The 18,348-nt window shown below is 46.1% G+C and overlaps 1 protein-coding gene across 1 annotated transcript in view; it reads left to right on the top strand.

The window, feature by feature from the left end:
- Nucleotides 1–3,419: 3,419 nt before the first annotated feature.
- The window catches only part of LOC106609851 (rho GTPase-activating protein 8-like), a 69,998-nt gene continuing 55,069 nt past the window's right edge, over nt 3,420–18,348 (top strand). The window contains 2 exon segments of the mRNA XM_045722494.1: nt 3,420–3,524; nt 9,426–9,509. Coding sequence (XP_045578450.1) covers nt 9,464–9,509 — 46 coding nt within the window. The 5' untranslated portion in view covers nt 3,420–3,524; nt 9,426–9,463.

Here is an 18,348-nt window from a genome sequence, read left to right as displayed (position 1 = left end):
AGATCTGAAGAACGTCTCACTGCTGGGTGATAGAGGGAGACGGGCCAGACGGTCTGCCAGATCTGAAGAACGTCTCACTGCTGGGTGATAGAGGGAGACGGGCCAGACGGTCTGCCAGATCTGAAGAACGTCTCACTGCTGGGTGATAGAGGGAGACGGGCCAGACGGTCTGCCAGATCTGAAGAACGTCTCACTGCTGGGTGATAGAGGGAGACGGGCCAGACGGTCTGCCAGATCTGAAGAACGTCTCACTGCTGGGTGATAGAGGGAGACGGGCCAGACGGGCTGTCAGGTCGGATTGCAGAGAAGAGAAATGTGCGATATTAGCAAAGAAAATAATGTAAATGTTGGTTACTGTAGGTCTATAGATAAACAAACTGGGGTAATACAAGCAGAACAATAAGGTAAATATTTGGCATTGAACCAACACAGTTATGATATCCAGAGTCTAGGTAGAGTTGTGGTATTGATCCTATATAACGGAGACCAGAGGTAGAGTTGTGGTATTGATCCTATACAACAGAGGTAGAGTTATGGTATTGATCCTATATAACGGAGAACAGAGGTAGAGTTATGGTATTGATCCTATACAACAGAGAACAGAGGTAGAGTTGTGGTATTGATCCTATACAACAGAGAACAGAGGTAGAGTTATGGTATTGATCCTATACAACAGAGGTAGAGTTATGGTATTGATCCTATACAACAGAGAACAGAGGTAGAGTTATGGTATTGATCCTATACAACGGAGAACAGAGGTAGAGTTATGGTATTGATCCTATACAACAGAGGTAGAGTTATGGTATTGATCCTATACAACAGAGGTAGAGTTATGGTATTGATCCTATACAACGGAGAACAGAGGTAGAGTTATGGTATTGATCCTATACAACGGAGAACAGAGGTAGAGTTATGGTATTGATCCTATACAACGGAGAACAGAGGTAGAGTTATGGTATTGATCCTATACAACAGAGGTAGAGTTATGGTATTGATCCTATACAACAGAGGTAGAGTTATGGTATTGATCCTATACAACGGAGAACAGAGGTAGAGTTATGGTATTGATCCTATACAACGGAGAACAGAGGTAGAGTTATGGTATTGATCCTATACAACGGAGAACAGAGGTAGAGTTATGGTATTGATCCTATACAACAGAGGTAGAGTTATGGTATTGATCCTATACAACAGAGGTAGAGTTATGGTATTGATCCTATACAACGGAGAACAGAGGTAGAGTTGTGGTATTGATCCTATACAACAGAAAACAGAGGTAGAGTTATGGTATTGATCCTATACAACAGAGGTAGAGTTATGGTATTGATCCTATACAATGGAGAACAGAGTCAGTATGTTTCTGTAGGCTACAGGTCCAGTATGTTTCTATAGGCTACAGGACCAGTATGTTTCTGTAGGCTACAGGACCAGAATGTTTCTGTAGGCTACAGGACCAGAATGTTTCTATAGGCTACAGGACCAGTATGTTTCTGTAGGCTACAGGACCAGTATGTTTCTGTAGGCTACAGGACCAGTATGTTTCTGTAGGCTACAGGACCAGTATGTTTCTACAGGCTACAGGACCAGTATGTTTCTACAGGCTACAGGACCAGTATGTTTCTGTAGGCTACAGGGCCAGTATGTTTCAGTAGGCTATAGGACCACTATGTTTCTATAGGCTACAGGACCAGAATGTTTCTATAGCCTACAGGGCCAGTATGTTTCTATAGCCTACAGGGCCAGAATGTTTCTGTAGGCTACAGGACCAGAATGTTTCTGTAGGCTACAGGACCAGTATGTTTCTATAGGCTACAGGACCAGAATGTTTCTATAGGCTACAGGACCAGAATGTTTCAGTAGGCTACAGGACCAGTATATTTCTATAGGCTACAGGACCAGTATGTTTCTATAGGCTACAGGACCAGTATGTTTCTATAGGCTACAGGACCAGAATGTTTCAGTAGGCTACAGGACCAGTATATTTCTATAGGCTACAGGACCAGTATGTTTCTATCGGCTACAGGACCAGTATGTTTCAGTAGGCTACAGGACCAGTATGTTTCTGTAGGCTACAGGACCAGTATATTTCTATAGGCTACAGGACCAGAATGTTTCTATAGGCTACAGGACCAGTATGTTTATATAGCCTACAGGACCAGTATGTTTCTATAGCCTACAGGACCAGTATGTTTCTATAGCCTACAGGACCGGTATGTTTCTGTAGGCTACAGGACCAGTATGTTTCTATAGGCTACAGGACCAGTATGTTTCTATAGGCTACAGGACCAGTATGTTTCTATAGGCTACAGGACCAGTATGTTTCTATAGGCTACAGGACCAGAATGTTTCTATAGGCTACAGGACCAGTATGTTTCTATAGGCTACAGGACCAGTATGTTTCTGTAGGCTACAGGACCAGTATGTTTCTGTAGGCTACAGGACCAGAATGTTTCTGTAGACTACAGGACCAGTATGTTTCTATAGGCTACAGGACCGGTATGTTTCTGTAGGTGCGACCTTCCTTGTCCCGTCCCTCCAGTCCGTGAGTCGACACAGGAAGGAGTAATGGATGGATAGTCATTTTATTTCCAAAGCTGCGATCACGGGACACACACAGCATGGAGGAATGAAGAGTAGTAGACGGGATATAACAGCCCTCCTAAAGATGAATTCTCCATTTAGCTACCAACTTCAAAGAGGGAATTTTTAGCTAGCATAAAACCCACATGGAAAAAATGAGCTTCGACAAAAAAATTTTTTATTTTTATTTCACCTTTATTTAACCAGGTAGGCTAGTTGAGAACAAGTCCTTTATTTAACCAGGTAGGCTAGTTGAGATCAAGTCCTTTATTTAACCAGGTAGGCTAGTTGAGAACAAGTCCTTTATTTAACCAGGTAGGCAAGTTGAGAACAAGTTCTCATTTAAAACTGCGACCTGGCCAAGATAAAGCAAAGCAGTGTGACAACATACAACAACACAGAGTTACACATGGAGTAAAACAAACATACAGTCAATAATACAGTAGAAAAACAAATAGAAAATAAAAAATGTCGTCATGAAATACACTAGAGTGCAGCCTACTGAGGGCCTACTCATCGTTAGACATAGAAGACTTCCTGCTTTCACCACCAACCAACCTCTTTTAGCACAAATAGAATAATAAACCTGAAGTCCCGCCTGAGCAAGTTGTCCATCGAGACAGCATATAATTGCAATATTTGGAGATTTCAGACAGCCATCTACATTTCCCCTTCTTGTTATAAAGTCAAATATTTTCTGTCTTTTAGACATTCACTTCCTTGTAATCAGGGGAGAAGAAGAATATAACACTGGACTTACTTTCGTTTTCTTACCATTTTTAATTCCTACTTTTTCTTTCTTCCCCATATCGGACTACTGGTTTGATTGAATACCACAGGAGGACTCTGTTTGAGCATGCGCATTACCCTGTCAGCATGGAAGAGGAAGTTTAGTTCCAGAAACACCTGAGCAGAACATGTCTCCTATTCAAACCGCTACGGAGGTAAGGGTCATATTTCATTGTTCTTAGTAGGATCATGGCGTTGTTCTCATGTTGTGTTTCGGGTCAGAATAGTTAGAAAACTAACGTTATTTTAATCCGTTATCAAGGAGTTGTGTCCAGGTGTAGTTGAGAATCAATCGCACACGCGGAATGTTTCCGTCCTTCACGCCTTTTTCCGTAGTCTCGTCCGTTTTTTACCGGATTTAATAAAGGATTCTTCTCTTCCAGTTGTGTTCCAGTCTGGTTTAATACAGGAATAATAGTGTGTAGGAGACTGTGCATGTTAAACTGAACGGACAGAACAGGAGCCCATCTGCTCAGGTCGTCTAGTTATTCTGTGTTATGAGAAAACATTGAAAGACGTGAGACTTTTGTACTGAAGTAAAGTTGGTTTTATAGTCACGCATTCGACCAAAAAAAGACATTTAAAAATGTAAAAAAATCAATAACTAATTCACCGTTTGTCACAGAATCATCAAGCTAGATATGATTTGTTTTTTATAAATGTCTAGTATACTTTTACAACTTTTTTGGTTTTGAGTAGAAATTCCAGTTTTGACTTGATAGAAAAACATCAAATCTATAAAATCAATAACTAATTCACTGTTTGTCACAGAGATGGAAACCATTCAGCTTGTTTGGGGATGACGACAAAGGACTTCAACAAAGACAAGATAGAAAATAATTGAAGGGGCCTGTTTGCTGTTAAATTTTATATATATATATATATATGACTGTTGTGCCTTGTAACTACTTTAACATGTGGAACTGTTGCACTAACAATACAAACATTACTTTGGCATACCATTTAAGATGGAAAACATTGTACAATTTTTATGTAAATATTGTCTAATTTCATATAGAACAAATTGCACTTGAAATTAAACATTTATTTTTAAAAGTTATTGCAAATAAATGCATATTGTCTCCGAAAAAAAGTGAAAATCACTGAATTAGTTATTGATTTGTTCATCTTTTAAAATGCAATATTTGAGATTTTATTTATTTCTTCAAAACTGGAATTTTTCATTGAAAACGAAAGTTGTGAGAGTAAGCTAGACATTTCATAGAATAAAGCATACATCGTTTGATGTTTCTGCGACAAACGGTGAATTAGTTATTGATTTATACGTTTTGAAATGGCTTTTAGCGAATGTCTGTTCGAATGTATGAAATATAAAACCAACTTTTACCTCTGATATTTGCCTAGTTACTTATGTGGCTACTTGGATCAAAAACAACAGGAGTCGCACACAAGCTGATTTAAAAAAAATGAAACCCTTTCCCAGCATGCAATGTAGATGAGGAAAAGATTGTTCTGCTTTAGTGGGATCATTTCCATCATCCCTGTCAACAGGTTTATATAATTTCTGTATCCTCCGGGTAACCATTTTATAAATTCACCACTCAACTGATGTTAAACCTTCCTAGAGTTCATTACAGATTGTAAACCAGATCATGTGATATAACCAAAGAGGTTGTTTGTCCATTACTGGGCGTTACATTAACCCCGTACAAACCCGCCGCCAGAGAGTTGAACTAACATGCAGAACGGACCGTGTGTTGTTGTCCACCCACACCAGACGCCGTCAGGACACGTAGCTGGAAATATCAAAACCGGGATTAAACATTGGGTTGTTATTTTACCTGAAATGCACAAGGTCCTCTACTCTGACAATTAATCCACAGATAAAAAACCAGTCAACCATTTCTAGTCGTCTCTCCTCTTCAGTCTTCTTCTGTGGACTTTATATTGTGGTTGGCAAACAACTTTAAGGTGCATTACCACCACCAGCTGGACTGGAGACCTCAGTTCATCTTTCAATCACCCACGTGGGTATATGCTCCTAACATCCAATGAGGAGATGGTATATGCTCCTAACATCCAATGAGGAGATGGCATGTGGGTATATGCTCCTAACATCCAATGAGGAGATGGTATATGCTCCTAACATCCAATGAGGAGATGGTATATGCTCCTAACATCCAATGAGGAGATGGTATATGCTCCTAACATCCAATGAGGAGATGGTATATGCTCCTAACATCCAATGAGGAGATGGCATGTGGGTATATGCTCCTAACATCCAATGAGGAGATGGCATGTGGGTATATGCTCCTAACATCCAATGAGGAGACGGCATGTGGGTATATGCTCCTAACATCCAATGAGGAGATGGCATGTGGGTATATGCTCCTAACATCCAATGAGGAGATGGTATATGCTCCTAACATCCAATGAGGAGACGGCATGTGGGTATATGATCCTAACATCCAATGAGGAGATGGCATGTGGGTATATGCTCCTAACAACCAATGAGGAGATGGCATGTGGGTATATGCTCCTAACATCCAATGAGGAGATGGCATGTGGGTATACGCTCCTAACATCCAATGAGGAGATGGCATGTGGGTATATGCTCCTAACAACCAATGAGGAGATGGCATGTGGGTATATGCTCCTAACATCCAATGAGGAGATGGGAGAAGCGGGACTTGCAGCGCATCAAGCGTAGAGAGAGAGAGCAGTGTGGGTGTGAAAATTGAATAACATATTATGTGTAGATTTATTTTGCGTCGCTCGAGTCGTGTGCGGTGTGGTCAGCCTGTTACATACAGTGTTTCCTGTAAACCCCCCAGTAATGGACACCACAAATCTTTGGTTATATCATGTTAAGTGGCCTAGAATCTATAGCTGGCCTACAGTATGTGCAGTCAGCCTCCAGGTGTACTGGGTAGGGTCCCACAGTCAACCCCCAGGTGTACTGGGTAGGGTCCTACAGTCAACCCCCAGGTGTACTGGTAGGGTGCAACAGTCAACCCCCAGGTGTACTGGGTAGGGTCCCACAGTCAACCCCCAGGTGTACTGGGTAAGGTCCTACAGTCAACCCCCAGGTGTACTGGGTAGGGTCCCACAGTCAACCCCCAGGTGTACTGGGTAGGGTCCCACAGTCAACCCCCAGGTGTACTGGGTAGGGTCCCACAGTCAACCCCCAGGTGTACTGGGTAGGGTCCCACAGTCAACCCCCAGGTGTACTGGGTAGGGTCCCACAGTCAACCCCCAGGTGTACTGGGTAAGGTCCCACAGTCAACCCCCAGGTGTACTGGGTAGGGTCCCACAGTCAACCCCCAGGTGTACTGGGTAGGGTCCCACAGTCAACCCCCAGGTGTACTGGGTAGGGTCCCACAGTCAACCCCCAGGTGTACTGGGTAAGGTCCCACAGTCAACCCCCAGGTGTACTGGTAGGGTGCAACAGTCAACCCCCAGGTGTACTGGGTAGGGTCCTACAGTCAACCCCCAGGTGTACTGGGTAGGGTCACACAGTCAACCCCCAGGTGTACTGGGTAGGGTCCTACAGTCAACCCCCAGGTGTATTGGGTAGGGTCCTACAGTCAACCCCCAGGTGTACTGGGTAGGGTCCCACAGTCAACCCCAGGTGTACTGGGTAAGGTCCTACAGTCAACCCCCAGGTGTACTGGGTAGGGTCCCACAGTCAACCCCCAGGTGTACTGGGTAGGGTCCCACAGTCAACCCCCCAGGTGTACTGGGTAGGGTCCCACAGTCAACCCCAGGTGTACTGGGTAGGGTCCCACAGTCAACCCCCAGGTGTACTGGGTAGGGTCCCACAGTCAACCCCCAGGTGTACTGGGTAGGGTCCCACAGTCAACCCCCAGGTGTACTGGGTAAGGTCCCACAGTCAACCCCCAGGTGTACTGGGTAGGGTCCCACAGTCAACCCCCAGGTGTACTGGGTAGGGTCCCACAGTCAACCCCCAGGTGTACTGGGTAGGGTCCCACAGTCAACCCCCAGGTGTACTGGGTAGGGTCCCACAGTCAACCCCCAGGTGTACTGGGTAGGGTCCCACAGTCAACCCCCAGGTGTACTGGGTAGGGTCCCACAGTCAACCCCCAGGTGTACTGGGTAGGGTCCCACAGTCAACCCCCAGGTGTACTGGGTAGGGTCCCACAGTCAACCCCCAGGTGTACTGGGTAGGGTCCCACAGTCAACCCCCAGGTGTACTGGGTAGGGTCCCACAGTCAACCCCCAGGTGTACTGGGTAGGGTCCCACAGTCAACCCCCAGGTGTACTGGGTAGGGTCCCACAGTCAACCCCCAGGTGTACTGGGTAGGGTCCCACAGTCAACCCCCAGGTGTACTGGGTAGGGTCCTACAGTCAACCCCCAGGTGTACTGGGTAGGGTCCCACAGTCAACCCCCAGGTGTACTGGGTAGGGTCCCACAGTCAACCCCCAGGTGTACTGGGTAGGGTCCCACAGTCAACCCCCAGGTGTACTGGGTAGGGTCCCACAGTCAACCCCCAGGTGTAATGGGTAGGGTCCCACAGTCAACCCCCAGGTGTACTGGGTAGGGTCCCACAGTCAACCCCCAGGTGTACTGGGTAGGGTCCCACAGTCAACCCCCAGGTGTACTGGGTAGGGTCCCACAGTCAACCCCCAGGTGTACTGGGTAGGGTCCCACAGTCAACCCCCAGGTGTACTGGGTAGGGTCCCACAGTCAACCCCCAGGTGTACTGGGTAAGGTCCCACAGTCAACCCCCAGGTGTACTGGGTAGGGTCCCACAGTCAACCCCCAGGTGTACTGGGTAGGGTCCCACAGTCAACCCCCAGGTGTACTGGGTAGGGTCCCACAGTCAACCCCCAGGTGTACTGGGTAGGGTCCCACAGTCAACCCCCAGGTGTACTGGGTAGGGTCCCACAGTCAACCCCCAGGTGTACTGGTAGGGTGCAACAGTCAACCCCCAGGTGTACTGGGTAGGGTCCTACAGTCAACCCCCAGGTGTACTGGGTAGGGTCACACAGTCAACCCCCAGGTGTATTGGGTAGGGTCCTACAGTCAACCCCCAGGTGTACTGGGTAGGGTCCCACAGTCAACCCCCAGGTGTACTGGGTAAGGTCCCACAGTCAACCCCCAGGTGTACTGGGTAGGGTCCCACAGTCAACCCCCAGGTGTACTGGGTAGGGTCCCACAGTCAACCCCCAGGTGTACTGGGTAGGGTCCCACAGTCAACCCCCAGGTGTACTGGGTAGGGTCCCACAGTCAACCCCCAGGTGTACTGGGTAGGGTCCCACAGTCAACCCCCAGGTGTACTGGGTAGGGTCCCACAGTCAACCCCCCAGGTGTACTGGGTAGGGTCCCACAGTCAACCCCCAGGTGTACTGGGTAGGGTCCCACAGTCAACCCCCAGGTGTACTGGGTAGGGTCCCACAGTCAACCCCCAGGTGTACTGGGTAGGGTCCCACAGTCAACCCCCAGGTGTACTGGGTAGGGTCCCACAGTCAACCCCCAGGTGTACTGGGTAGGGTCCCACAGTCAACCCCCAGGTGTACTGGGTAAGGTCCCACAGTCAACCCCCAGGTGTCCTGGTAGGGTGCAACAGTCAACCCCCAGGTGTCCTGGGTAGGGTCCTACAGTCAACCCCCAGGTGTACTGGGTAGGGTCACACAGTCAACCCCCAGGTGTACTGGGTAAGGTCCCACAGTCAACCCCCAGGTGTCCTGGTAGGGTGCAACAGTCAACCCCCAGGTGTCCTGGGTAGGGTCCTACAGTCAACCCCCAGGTGTACTGGGTAGGGTCACACAGTCAACCCCCAGGTGTACTGGGTAGGGTCCTACAGTCAACCCCCAGGTGGTAATGAGACGGGGTCTCCAGGGGTAATGAGACAGACGGGGTCTACGGTGGTAATGAGACGGGGTCTACAGGGGTAATGAGACGGGGTCTCCAGGGGTAATGAGACAGACGGGGTCTACGGTGGTAATGAGACGGGGTCTCCAGGGGTAATGAGACAGACGGGGTCTCCAGGGGTAATGAGACAGACGGGGTCTACAGTGGTAATGAGACGGGGTCTAAGGTGTTTACATAATCATGTGATCTGTGTTTTCAGTGTTGACAGTGAAAGGTGAAAGTGAAAACCAGAGTTCAATGGCAATGATCTCAGCTACTGATCTGGAGCAGCTGGCTGAAATAGGTGACACACACACACACACACACACACACACACTATTTAATAGTTGAGATTGTAACACTATTCGTCCTATCCATGAAACACATAAAATCTACATCGTCTTCCTACCTTCTATTCCTCTAAATATATATATACCACTATATATATATATATATATAAAAAAATATATATATATATATATATATATATATATTATTACCACTATATATATGTTATATAAATATATTATTACCACTTTATATATATATGTTATATAAATATATTATTACCACTATATATATTATTACCACTTTATATATATATGTTATATAAATATATTATTACCACTATATATATATATATGTATGTATGTATGTATGTATGTATGTATATATATATATATATATATATATATATATATATGTATGTATGTTATATAAATATATTATTACCACTATATATATATTATTACCACTATATATATATTATTACCACTATATATATATATATATATATATATATATATATATATATATATATATATATATATATATATATACCAGTTAGAATTCAAAGAGATCCAGATTTGGGGTCATATGTAGCTCTAATTAACAAACCATTAAAATGTCTAACGTGCTCTATGATTAGGGGTCATATCTAGTTCTTCTATATGTATATCTAATTATCAAAGTACTACATTTCAATAACATTTCAACAATATTTATTGCACATTTTCAATGCAGACACATTAAACATGAGGTGAAATTAATGTGCAGCCGAATCGTAATTAAAAGTAGGTCTGTCACAAATGTTCTCATTTCAAACGCAACGAGGCCGCGTCTTCAAACGCAACGAGGCCGCGTCTTCAAACGCAACGGGGCCGCGTCTTCAAACGCAACGGGGCCGCGTCTTCAAACGCAACGAGGCCGCGTCTTCGAACGCAACGGGGCCGCGTCTTCGAACGCAACGGGGCCGCGTCTTCGAACGCAACGGGCGCGTCTTAAGCATCGGGGCGCGTCTTGAACGCAACGGGCGCGTCTTCAACGCAACGGGCGCTGCGGCGCGTCTTCAACGCAGGGCGCGTCTTGACGCAACGGGGCCGCGTCTTCGAACGCAACGGGGCCGCGTCTTCAAACGCAACGGGGCCGCGTCTTCAAACGCAACGAGGCCGCGTCTTCAAACGCAACGAGGCCGCGTCTTCAAACATAGCGAGACTGCGTCGTCTGCATCTTGTCTGTCTCCTACAGCATCATGGGTATTAGAAGGGGGAAATGATCAATGCCCGAGATCTAACTGAAGAGGTACCAATCTCTCACCATGACCCACAAACACTCAGGCTGTCATTGGCCATGTAGCTAAGATCTGTCTGACCCCCTCCTCCTCTGTGAGTCAGACTTACTGACTGTGTTCTCTGGAACAGAGGATATGATTCAGTCAGGGGACCCAAACACAAACAGGCTTAGTTTCCTCCCAACCACATTCTGCACCTCACCATACAAAGCTGTTTTTAGAACGGGCAATCTTGCAAGAAGGAGGAGGAGAGGGATATGAAGGAGGAGGAGGAGGAGGGATATGGAGGAGGAGAGGGGATATGGAGGAGGAGAGGGATATGAAGGAGGAGGAGGAGGAGAGGGGATATGAAGGAGGAGGAGAGGGGATATGAAGGAGGAGGAGAGGGGATATGGAGGAGGAGGAGAGGGGATATGGAGGAGGAGGAGAGGGGATATGAAGGAGGAGGAGAGGTGATATGGAGGAGGAGGAGGAGGAGTGGGATATGGAGGAGGAGGAGGAGAGGGAGGAGAGGGGATATGGAGGAGGAGGAGGAGGAGAGGGATATGGAGGAGGAGAGGGGATATGAAGGAGGAGGAGAGGGGAGAGGGGATATGAAGGAGGAGGAGAGGTGATATGGAGGAGGAGGAGGAGGAGTGGGATATGGAGGAGGAGGAGGAGGAGGTATATGAAGGAGGAGGACGGGTCATCTTGCTGATAAGAGGCCCAGCTCGTAATTGTATCTGGAGGGGCTTGGAGAGGGAGAGGAGGAGGAGGAGGAGGAGGAGGAGGGAAGCTGGTAGCTGGTCATTGTTAATGAACAAATCTGGGCAGGGCTTAGTGCCAGCTCCTCTCTCCCTCCTTCCTCCTCTCTCCCTCCTTCCCCCTCTCTCCCTCCTTCCTCCTCTCTGCCTCCTTCCTCCTCTCTGCCTCCTTCCTCCTCTCTGCCTCCTTCCTCCTCTCTGCCTCCTTCCTCCTCTCTGCCTCCTTCCTCCTCTCTCCCTTCTTCCTCCTCTCTCCCTCCCTCCTCCTCTCTCCCTCCTTCCTCCACTCTCCCTCCTTCCTCCACTCTCCCTCCTTCCTCCTCTCTCCCTCCCTCCTTCCTTCCTCCTCTCTCCCTCCCTCCTTCCTCCTCTCTCCCTCCTTCTTCCTCTCTCCCTCCTTCCTCCTCTCCCTCCTTCCTCCACTCTCCCTCCTTCCTCCACTCTCCCTCCTTCCTCCACTCTCCCTCCTTCCTCCACTCTCCCTCCTTCCTCCTCTCTCCCCTTCCTCCTCTCTCCCTCCCTCCTTCCTCCTCTCTCCCTCCCTCCTTCCTCCTCCCTCCTTCCTCCTCTCTCCCTCCCTCCTTCCTCCTCTCTTCCTCCTCCCTCCCTCCTTCTCCTCCTCTCCCTTCCTCCTCTCTCCCTCCCTCCTTCCTCCTCTCTCCCTCCCTCCTTCCTCCTCCCTCCCTCCTTCCTCCTCCCTCCCTCCTTCCTCCTCCCTCCCTCCTCCTTCCTCCTCCCTCCTTCCTCCTCCTCCCTCCCTCCTCCCTCCCTCCCTCCTCCCTCCTCCCCTCCCTCCTCTCTCCCTCCCTCCTTCCTTCCTCCCTTCCTCCTCTCTCCCTCCCTCCTTCCTCCTCTCTCCCTCCCTCCTTCCTCCTCTCTCCCTCCCTCCTCCTTCCTCCTCCCTCCCTCCTCTCTCCCTCCCTCCTTCCTCCCTCCTTCCTCCTCTCTCCCTCCCTCCTTCCTCCTCTCTCTCTCCCTCCTTCCTCCTCTCTCTCTCCCTCCTTCCTCCCTCTCTCTCCCTCCTTCCTCCTCTCTCCCTCCCTCCTTCCTCCTCTCTCCTCCTTCCTCCTCTCTCCCTCCTTCCTCCTCTCTCCCTCCCTCCCTCGTTCCTCATCTCTCCCTCCCTCGTTCCTCCTCTCTCCCTCCTTCCTCCTCTCTCCCTCCCTCCTTCCTCCTCTCTCCCTCCCTCCTTCCTCTCTCCCTCCCTCCTTCCTCTCTCCCTCCCTCCCTCCTCCCTCCTCTCTCCCTCCCTCCTTCCTCCTCTCTCCCTCCCTCCTCTCTCCCTCCCCTCCTTCCTCCTCCCTCCCTCCTTCCTCCTCCTTCCCTCCTTCCTCCTCTCTGCCTCCTTCCTTCCTTCCTCCTTCCTCTCTCTCTCCTTCCTCCTCTCTGCCTCCTTCCTCCCTCTGTCTCCTTCCTCCTCTCTCTCCTTCCTCCTCTCTCCCTCCTTCCTCCTCTCTCCCTCCTTCCTCCTCTCTCCCTCCTTCCTCCTCTCTGCCTCCTTCCTTCCTCCTCTCTCTCTCTCTCCTTCCTCCTCTCTGCCTCCTTCCTCCTCTCTGCCTCCTTCCTCTATATCTCCTTCCTCCTCTCTGCCTCCTTCCTCCTCTCTGCCTCCTTCCTCCCTCTGCCTCCTTCCTCCTCTCTCTCCTTCCTCCTCTCTCCCTCCTTCCTCCTCTCTGCCTCCTTCCTCCTCTCTCCCTCCTTCCTCCTCTCTCCCCCCCTCCTTCCTCCTCTCTCCCTCCCTCCTTCCTCCTCTCTGCCAAGCCAAGGACTGGGAGGTCATCTGGCCGAGTGTTAGCTGCTTACCATTCCGTCACACCACTTCAAGGAAAACCAAGCAGCTGGAAAGTACCTAGAATATCAACACGTCTTTGATGTTTTTTGTGACCACAGCTGACTGTGTTCTCCTTCCAATGTTTATTCCTGGAAGGAGGATCGTTAAGAATAGTCTCCCCATTCCACAGTTAGTCCACTAGTTAGACTGAGCCGTTCCACAGTTAGTCCACTAGTTAGACTGAGCCGTTCCACAGTTAGTCCATTAGTTAGACTGAGCCGTTCCACAGTTAGTCCACTAGTTAGACTGAACAGTAGTGTTGAGACCTGTATTGTTGTTGGAACTATCCCGGTAGACATTATGTGACCAGAAGATTAAATGGTCTCATTGTCCCCCAGAATAAACAACAGAGAACTCTGGGTAGCTTTTCCCAACATCGGCTCACTATATATATATCAGCACACTACACTTGACAAGGGCCCTTAGGGCTCTGCTCATAAGTAGTCTCCTCTATAGCGAAATAGGGTGTCATTTGGGACACAATCAGTAATTGTGGTTTCCTTCCCTCTGGACCGCCGGGCAGAGCAGGGTAAACACCCATCTAGATTAGGACACAGTTTCCAGTCTCTGTTTTGGATATTTTTTCTCTTTTTAATCCGTTTTCTTTTGTTTTCTGTGGATTATCAGTTTTTCGGTTGGCGGAAACAGCAACGGACAGGAAAGACCCAACACGACCCAGGAAGTGGATGTGAATTTATAGAGGAGAGATTTATATGGTTGTTATATATTATTGTTATTAATCAAAATGTTTAGACGGGAATGGGCCCATAACCTAGTCAGTAGTCAGTAGTCTGTACAGGACTAGTTATGTGTCGTTGAAGTGATGTCATAACCTAGTCACTAGTCGGTAGTCTGTACAGGACTAGTTATGTGTCGTTGAAGTGATGTCATAACCTAGTCACTAGTCAGTAGTCTGTACAGGACTAGTTATGTGTCATTGAAGTGATGTCATAACCTAGTCAGTAGTCTGTACAGGACTAGTTATGTGTCATTGAAGTGATATCATAACCTAGTCGGTAGTCTGTACAGGACTAGTTATGTGTCGTTGAAGTGACGTCATAACCTAGTCACTAGTCAGTAGTCTGTACAGGACTAGTTATGTGTCGTTGAAGTGATGTCATAACCTAGTCACTAGTCGGTAGTCTATACAGGACTAGTTATGTGTCGTTGAAGTGATGTCATAACCTAGTCAGTAGTCTGTACAGGACTAGTTATGTGTCGTTGAAGTGATGTCATAACCTAGTCGGTAGTCTGTACAGGACTAGTTATGTGTCGTTGAAGTGACGTCATAACCTAGTCACTAGTCAGTAGTCTGTACAGGACTAGTTATGTGTCGTTGAAGTGATGTCATAACCTAGTCACTAGTCGGTAGTCTGTACAGGACTAGTTATGTGTCGTTGAAGTGATGTCATAACCTAGTCAGTAGTCTGTACAGGACTAGTTATGTGTCGTTGAAGTGACGTCATAACCTAGTCAGTAGTCTGTACAGGACTAGTTATGTGTCGTTGAAGTGCCGTCATAACCTAGTCAGTAGTCTGTACAGGACTAGTTATGTGTCGTTGAAGTGACGTAATAACCTAGTCAGTAGTCGGTAGTCTGTACAGGACTAGTTATGTGTCGTTGAAGTGACGTAATAACCTAGTCAGTAGTCGGTAGTCTGTACAGGACTAGTTATGTGTCGTTGAAGTGACGTAATAACCTAGTCAGTAGTCGGTAGTCAGTACAGGACTAGTTATGTGTCGTTGAAGTGACGTCATAACCTAGTCAGTAGTCGGTAGTCTGTACAGGACTAGTTATGTGTCGTTGAAGTGACGTAATAACCTAGTCAGTAGTCGGTAGTCAGTACAGGACTAGTTATGTGTCGTTGAAGTGACGTAATAACCTAGTCAGTAGTCACTAGTCTGTACAGGACTAGTTATGTGTCGTTGAAGTGACGTAATAACCTAGTCACTAGTCAGTACAGGACTAGTTATGTGTCGTATTTTGAAAGAACAGCATGTATAACATTGTCATCAACCTCCTCAGTGTGCTACAGAACAACACTGACGTTTACCATCTACTTTTTGGGGTTCAACATGGCTGTTTAATCCAGGTGTAGTGCTATCCGGGATCCCTGGGATGTCCATATCCTAAATCCTAATCCTAATCCATTGCCCTATACAATCCAGTACATTCTTTTAGCCTGATTCTGTCTCGGGTTTTCGCTCTCAAAAATCACTATTTAAAAATAAATAAATAAATTGTAATAGAAAAACAACTAAATTGAAGCACTTTGACAGCTGCTAATGTAGAAAAAATACTTTATATAAATAAATCTGATCTACCAGAAGGTTTCTCATTTACAATCGTTGTTAACGGCTAGACAGCGGTCTGTACACACGGGGACATTCTCGTTGTCTCTTCGGTAAATTGTAGGAAATGAAATCACTAATGCATTCTGTTCATGTCTTATGATAAACTCGGGCAAATTTAATACATTTTCAATACATTTAGTTGATTCCCTATTGAGTTCAATACATTTAGTTGATTCCCTACTGAGTTCAATACATTTAGTTGACTCCCTATTGAGTTCAATACATTTAGTTGACTCCCTATTGAGTTCAATACATTTAGTTCGATTCCCTATTGAGTTCAATACATTTAGTTGACTCCCTATTGAGTTCAATACATTTAGTTCGATTCCCTACTGAGTTCAATACATTTAGTTGACTCCCTATTGAGTTCAATACATTTAGTTGACTCCCTATTGAGTTCAATACATTTAGTTGACTCCCTATTGAGTTCAATACATTTAGTTCGATTCCCTATTGAGTTCAATACATTTAGTTGACTCCCTATTGAGTTCAATACATTTAGTTGATTCCCTATTGAGTTCAATACATTTAGTTGATTCCCTACTGAGTTCAATACATTTAGTTGATTCCCTACTGAGTTCAATACATTTAGTTGATTCCCTACTGAGTTCAATACATTTAGTTGACTCCCTATTGAGTTCAATACATTTAGTTCGATTCCCTATTGAGTTCAATACATTTAGTTCGATTCCCTATTGAGTTCAATACATTTAGTTCGATTCCCTACTGAGTTCAATACATTTAGTTGATTCCCTATTGAGTTCAATACATTTAGTTCGATTCCCTACTGAGTTCAATACATTTAGTTGATTCCCTACTGAGTTCAATACATTTAGTTGATTCCCTACTGAGTTCAATACATTTAGTTGATTCCCTACTGAGTTCAATACATTTAGTTGATTCCCTATTGAGTTCAATACATTTAGTTGATTCCCTACTGAGTTCAATACATTTAGTTGATTCCCTATTGAGTTCAATACATTTAGTTGACTCCCTATTGAGTTCAATACATTTAGTTCGATTCCCTATTGAGTTCAATACATTTAGTTCGATTCCCTACTGAGTTCAATACATTTAGTTGACTCCCTATTGAGTTCAATACATTTAGTTCGATTCCCTATTGAGTTCAATACATTTAGTTCGATTCCCTACTGAGTTCAATACATTTAGTTGACTCCCTATTGAGTTCAATACATTTAGTTGATTCCCTACTGAGTTCAATACATTTAGTTCGATTCCCTATTGAGTTCAATACATTTAGTTCGATTCCCTACTGAGTTCAATACATTTAGTTGACTCCCTATTGAGTTCAATACATTTAGTTGATTCCCTACTGAGTTCAATACATTTAGTTGATTCCCTATTGAGTTCAATACATTTAGTTCGATTCCCTATTGAGTTCAATACATTTAGTTGACTCCCTATTGAGTTCAATACATTTATTTGATTCCCTACTGAGTTCAATACATTTAGTTGATTCCCTATTGAGTTCAATACATTTAGTTCGATTCCCTATTGAGTTCAATACATTTAGTTGATTCCCTATTGAGTTCAATACATTTAGTTCGATTCCCTACTGAGTTCAATACATTTATTTGATTCCCTATTGAGTTCAATACATTTAGTTGATTCCCTACTGAGTTCAATACATTTAGTTGATTCCCTATTGAGTTCAATACATTTAGTTGACTCCCTATTGAGTTCAATACATTTAGTTGACTCCCTATTGAGTTCAATACATTTAGTTGACTCCCTATTGAGTTCAATACATTTAGTTCGATTCCCTATTGAGTTCAATACATTTAGTTCGATTCCCTACTGAGTTCAGTAGATTTTTGAATATTGTTGAATTCCGTTTTATTTTCTGGATTCTGTGACTCCGTCCGCGTTCTCCGAATGACGTATTTTATAGAGCCCTGCTAACCTTAACCATTTTAAATGGGTTAGGGACGTCCCCGAGGATCCCAGAGCCCTGCTAACCTTAACCATTTTAAATGGGTTAGGGACGTCCCGAGGATCCCAGAGCCCTGCTAACCTTAACCATTTTAAATGGGTTAGGGACGTCCCGAGGATCCCAGAGCCCTGCTAACCTTAACCATTTTAAATGGGTTAGGGACGTCCCGAGGATCCCAGAGCCCTGCTAACCTTAACCATTTTAAATGGGTTAGGGACGTCCCGAGGATCCCAGAGCCCTGCTAACCTTAACCATTTTAAATGGGTTAGGGACGTCCCGAGGATCCCAGAGCCCTGCTAACCTTAACCATTTTAAATGGGTTAGGGACGTCCCGAGGATCCCAGAGCCCTGCTAACCTTAACCATTTTAAATGGGTTAGGGACGTCCCGAGGATCCCAGAGCCCTGCTAACCTTAACCATTTTAAATGGGTTAGGGACGTCCCGAGGATCCCAGAGCCCTGCTAACCTTAACCATTTTAAATGGGTTAGGGACGTCCCGAGGATCCCAGAGCCCTGCTAACCTTAACCATTTTAAATGGGTTAGGGACGTCCCGAGGATCCCAGAGCCCTGCTAACCTTAACCATTTTAAATGGGTTAGGGACGTCCCGAGGATCCCAGAGCCCTGCTAACCTTAACCATTTTAAATGGGTTAGGGACGTCCCGAGGATCCCAGAGCCCTGCTAACCTTAA

This window comes from Salmo salar, chromosome ssa07, assembly GCF_905237065.1.
Source record: "Salmo salar chromosome ssa07, Ssal_v3.1, whole genome shotgun sequence".
Lineage (NCBI taxonomy): Eukaryota > Metazoa > Chordata > Actinopteri > Salmoniformes > Salmonidae > Salmo > Salmo salar.
Note: the sequence above shows the minus strand (reverse complement) of the source record. Positions and strands in the feature narration are given on the sequence as shown.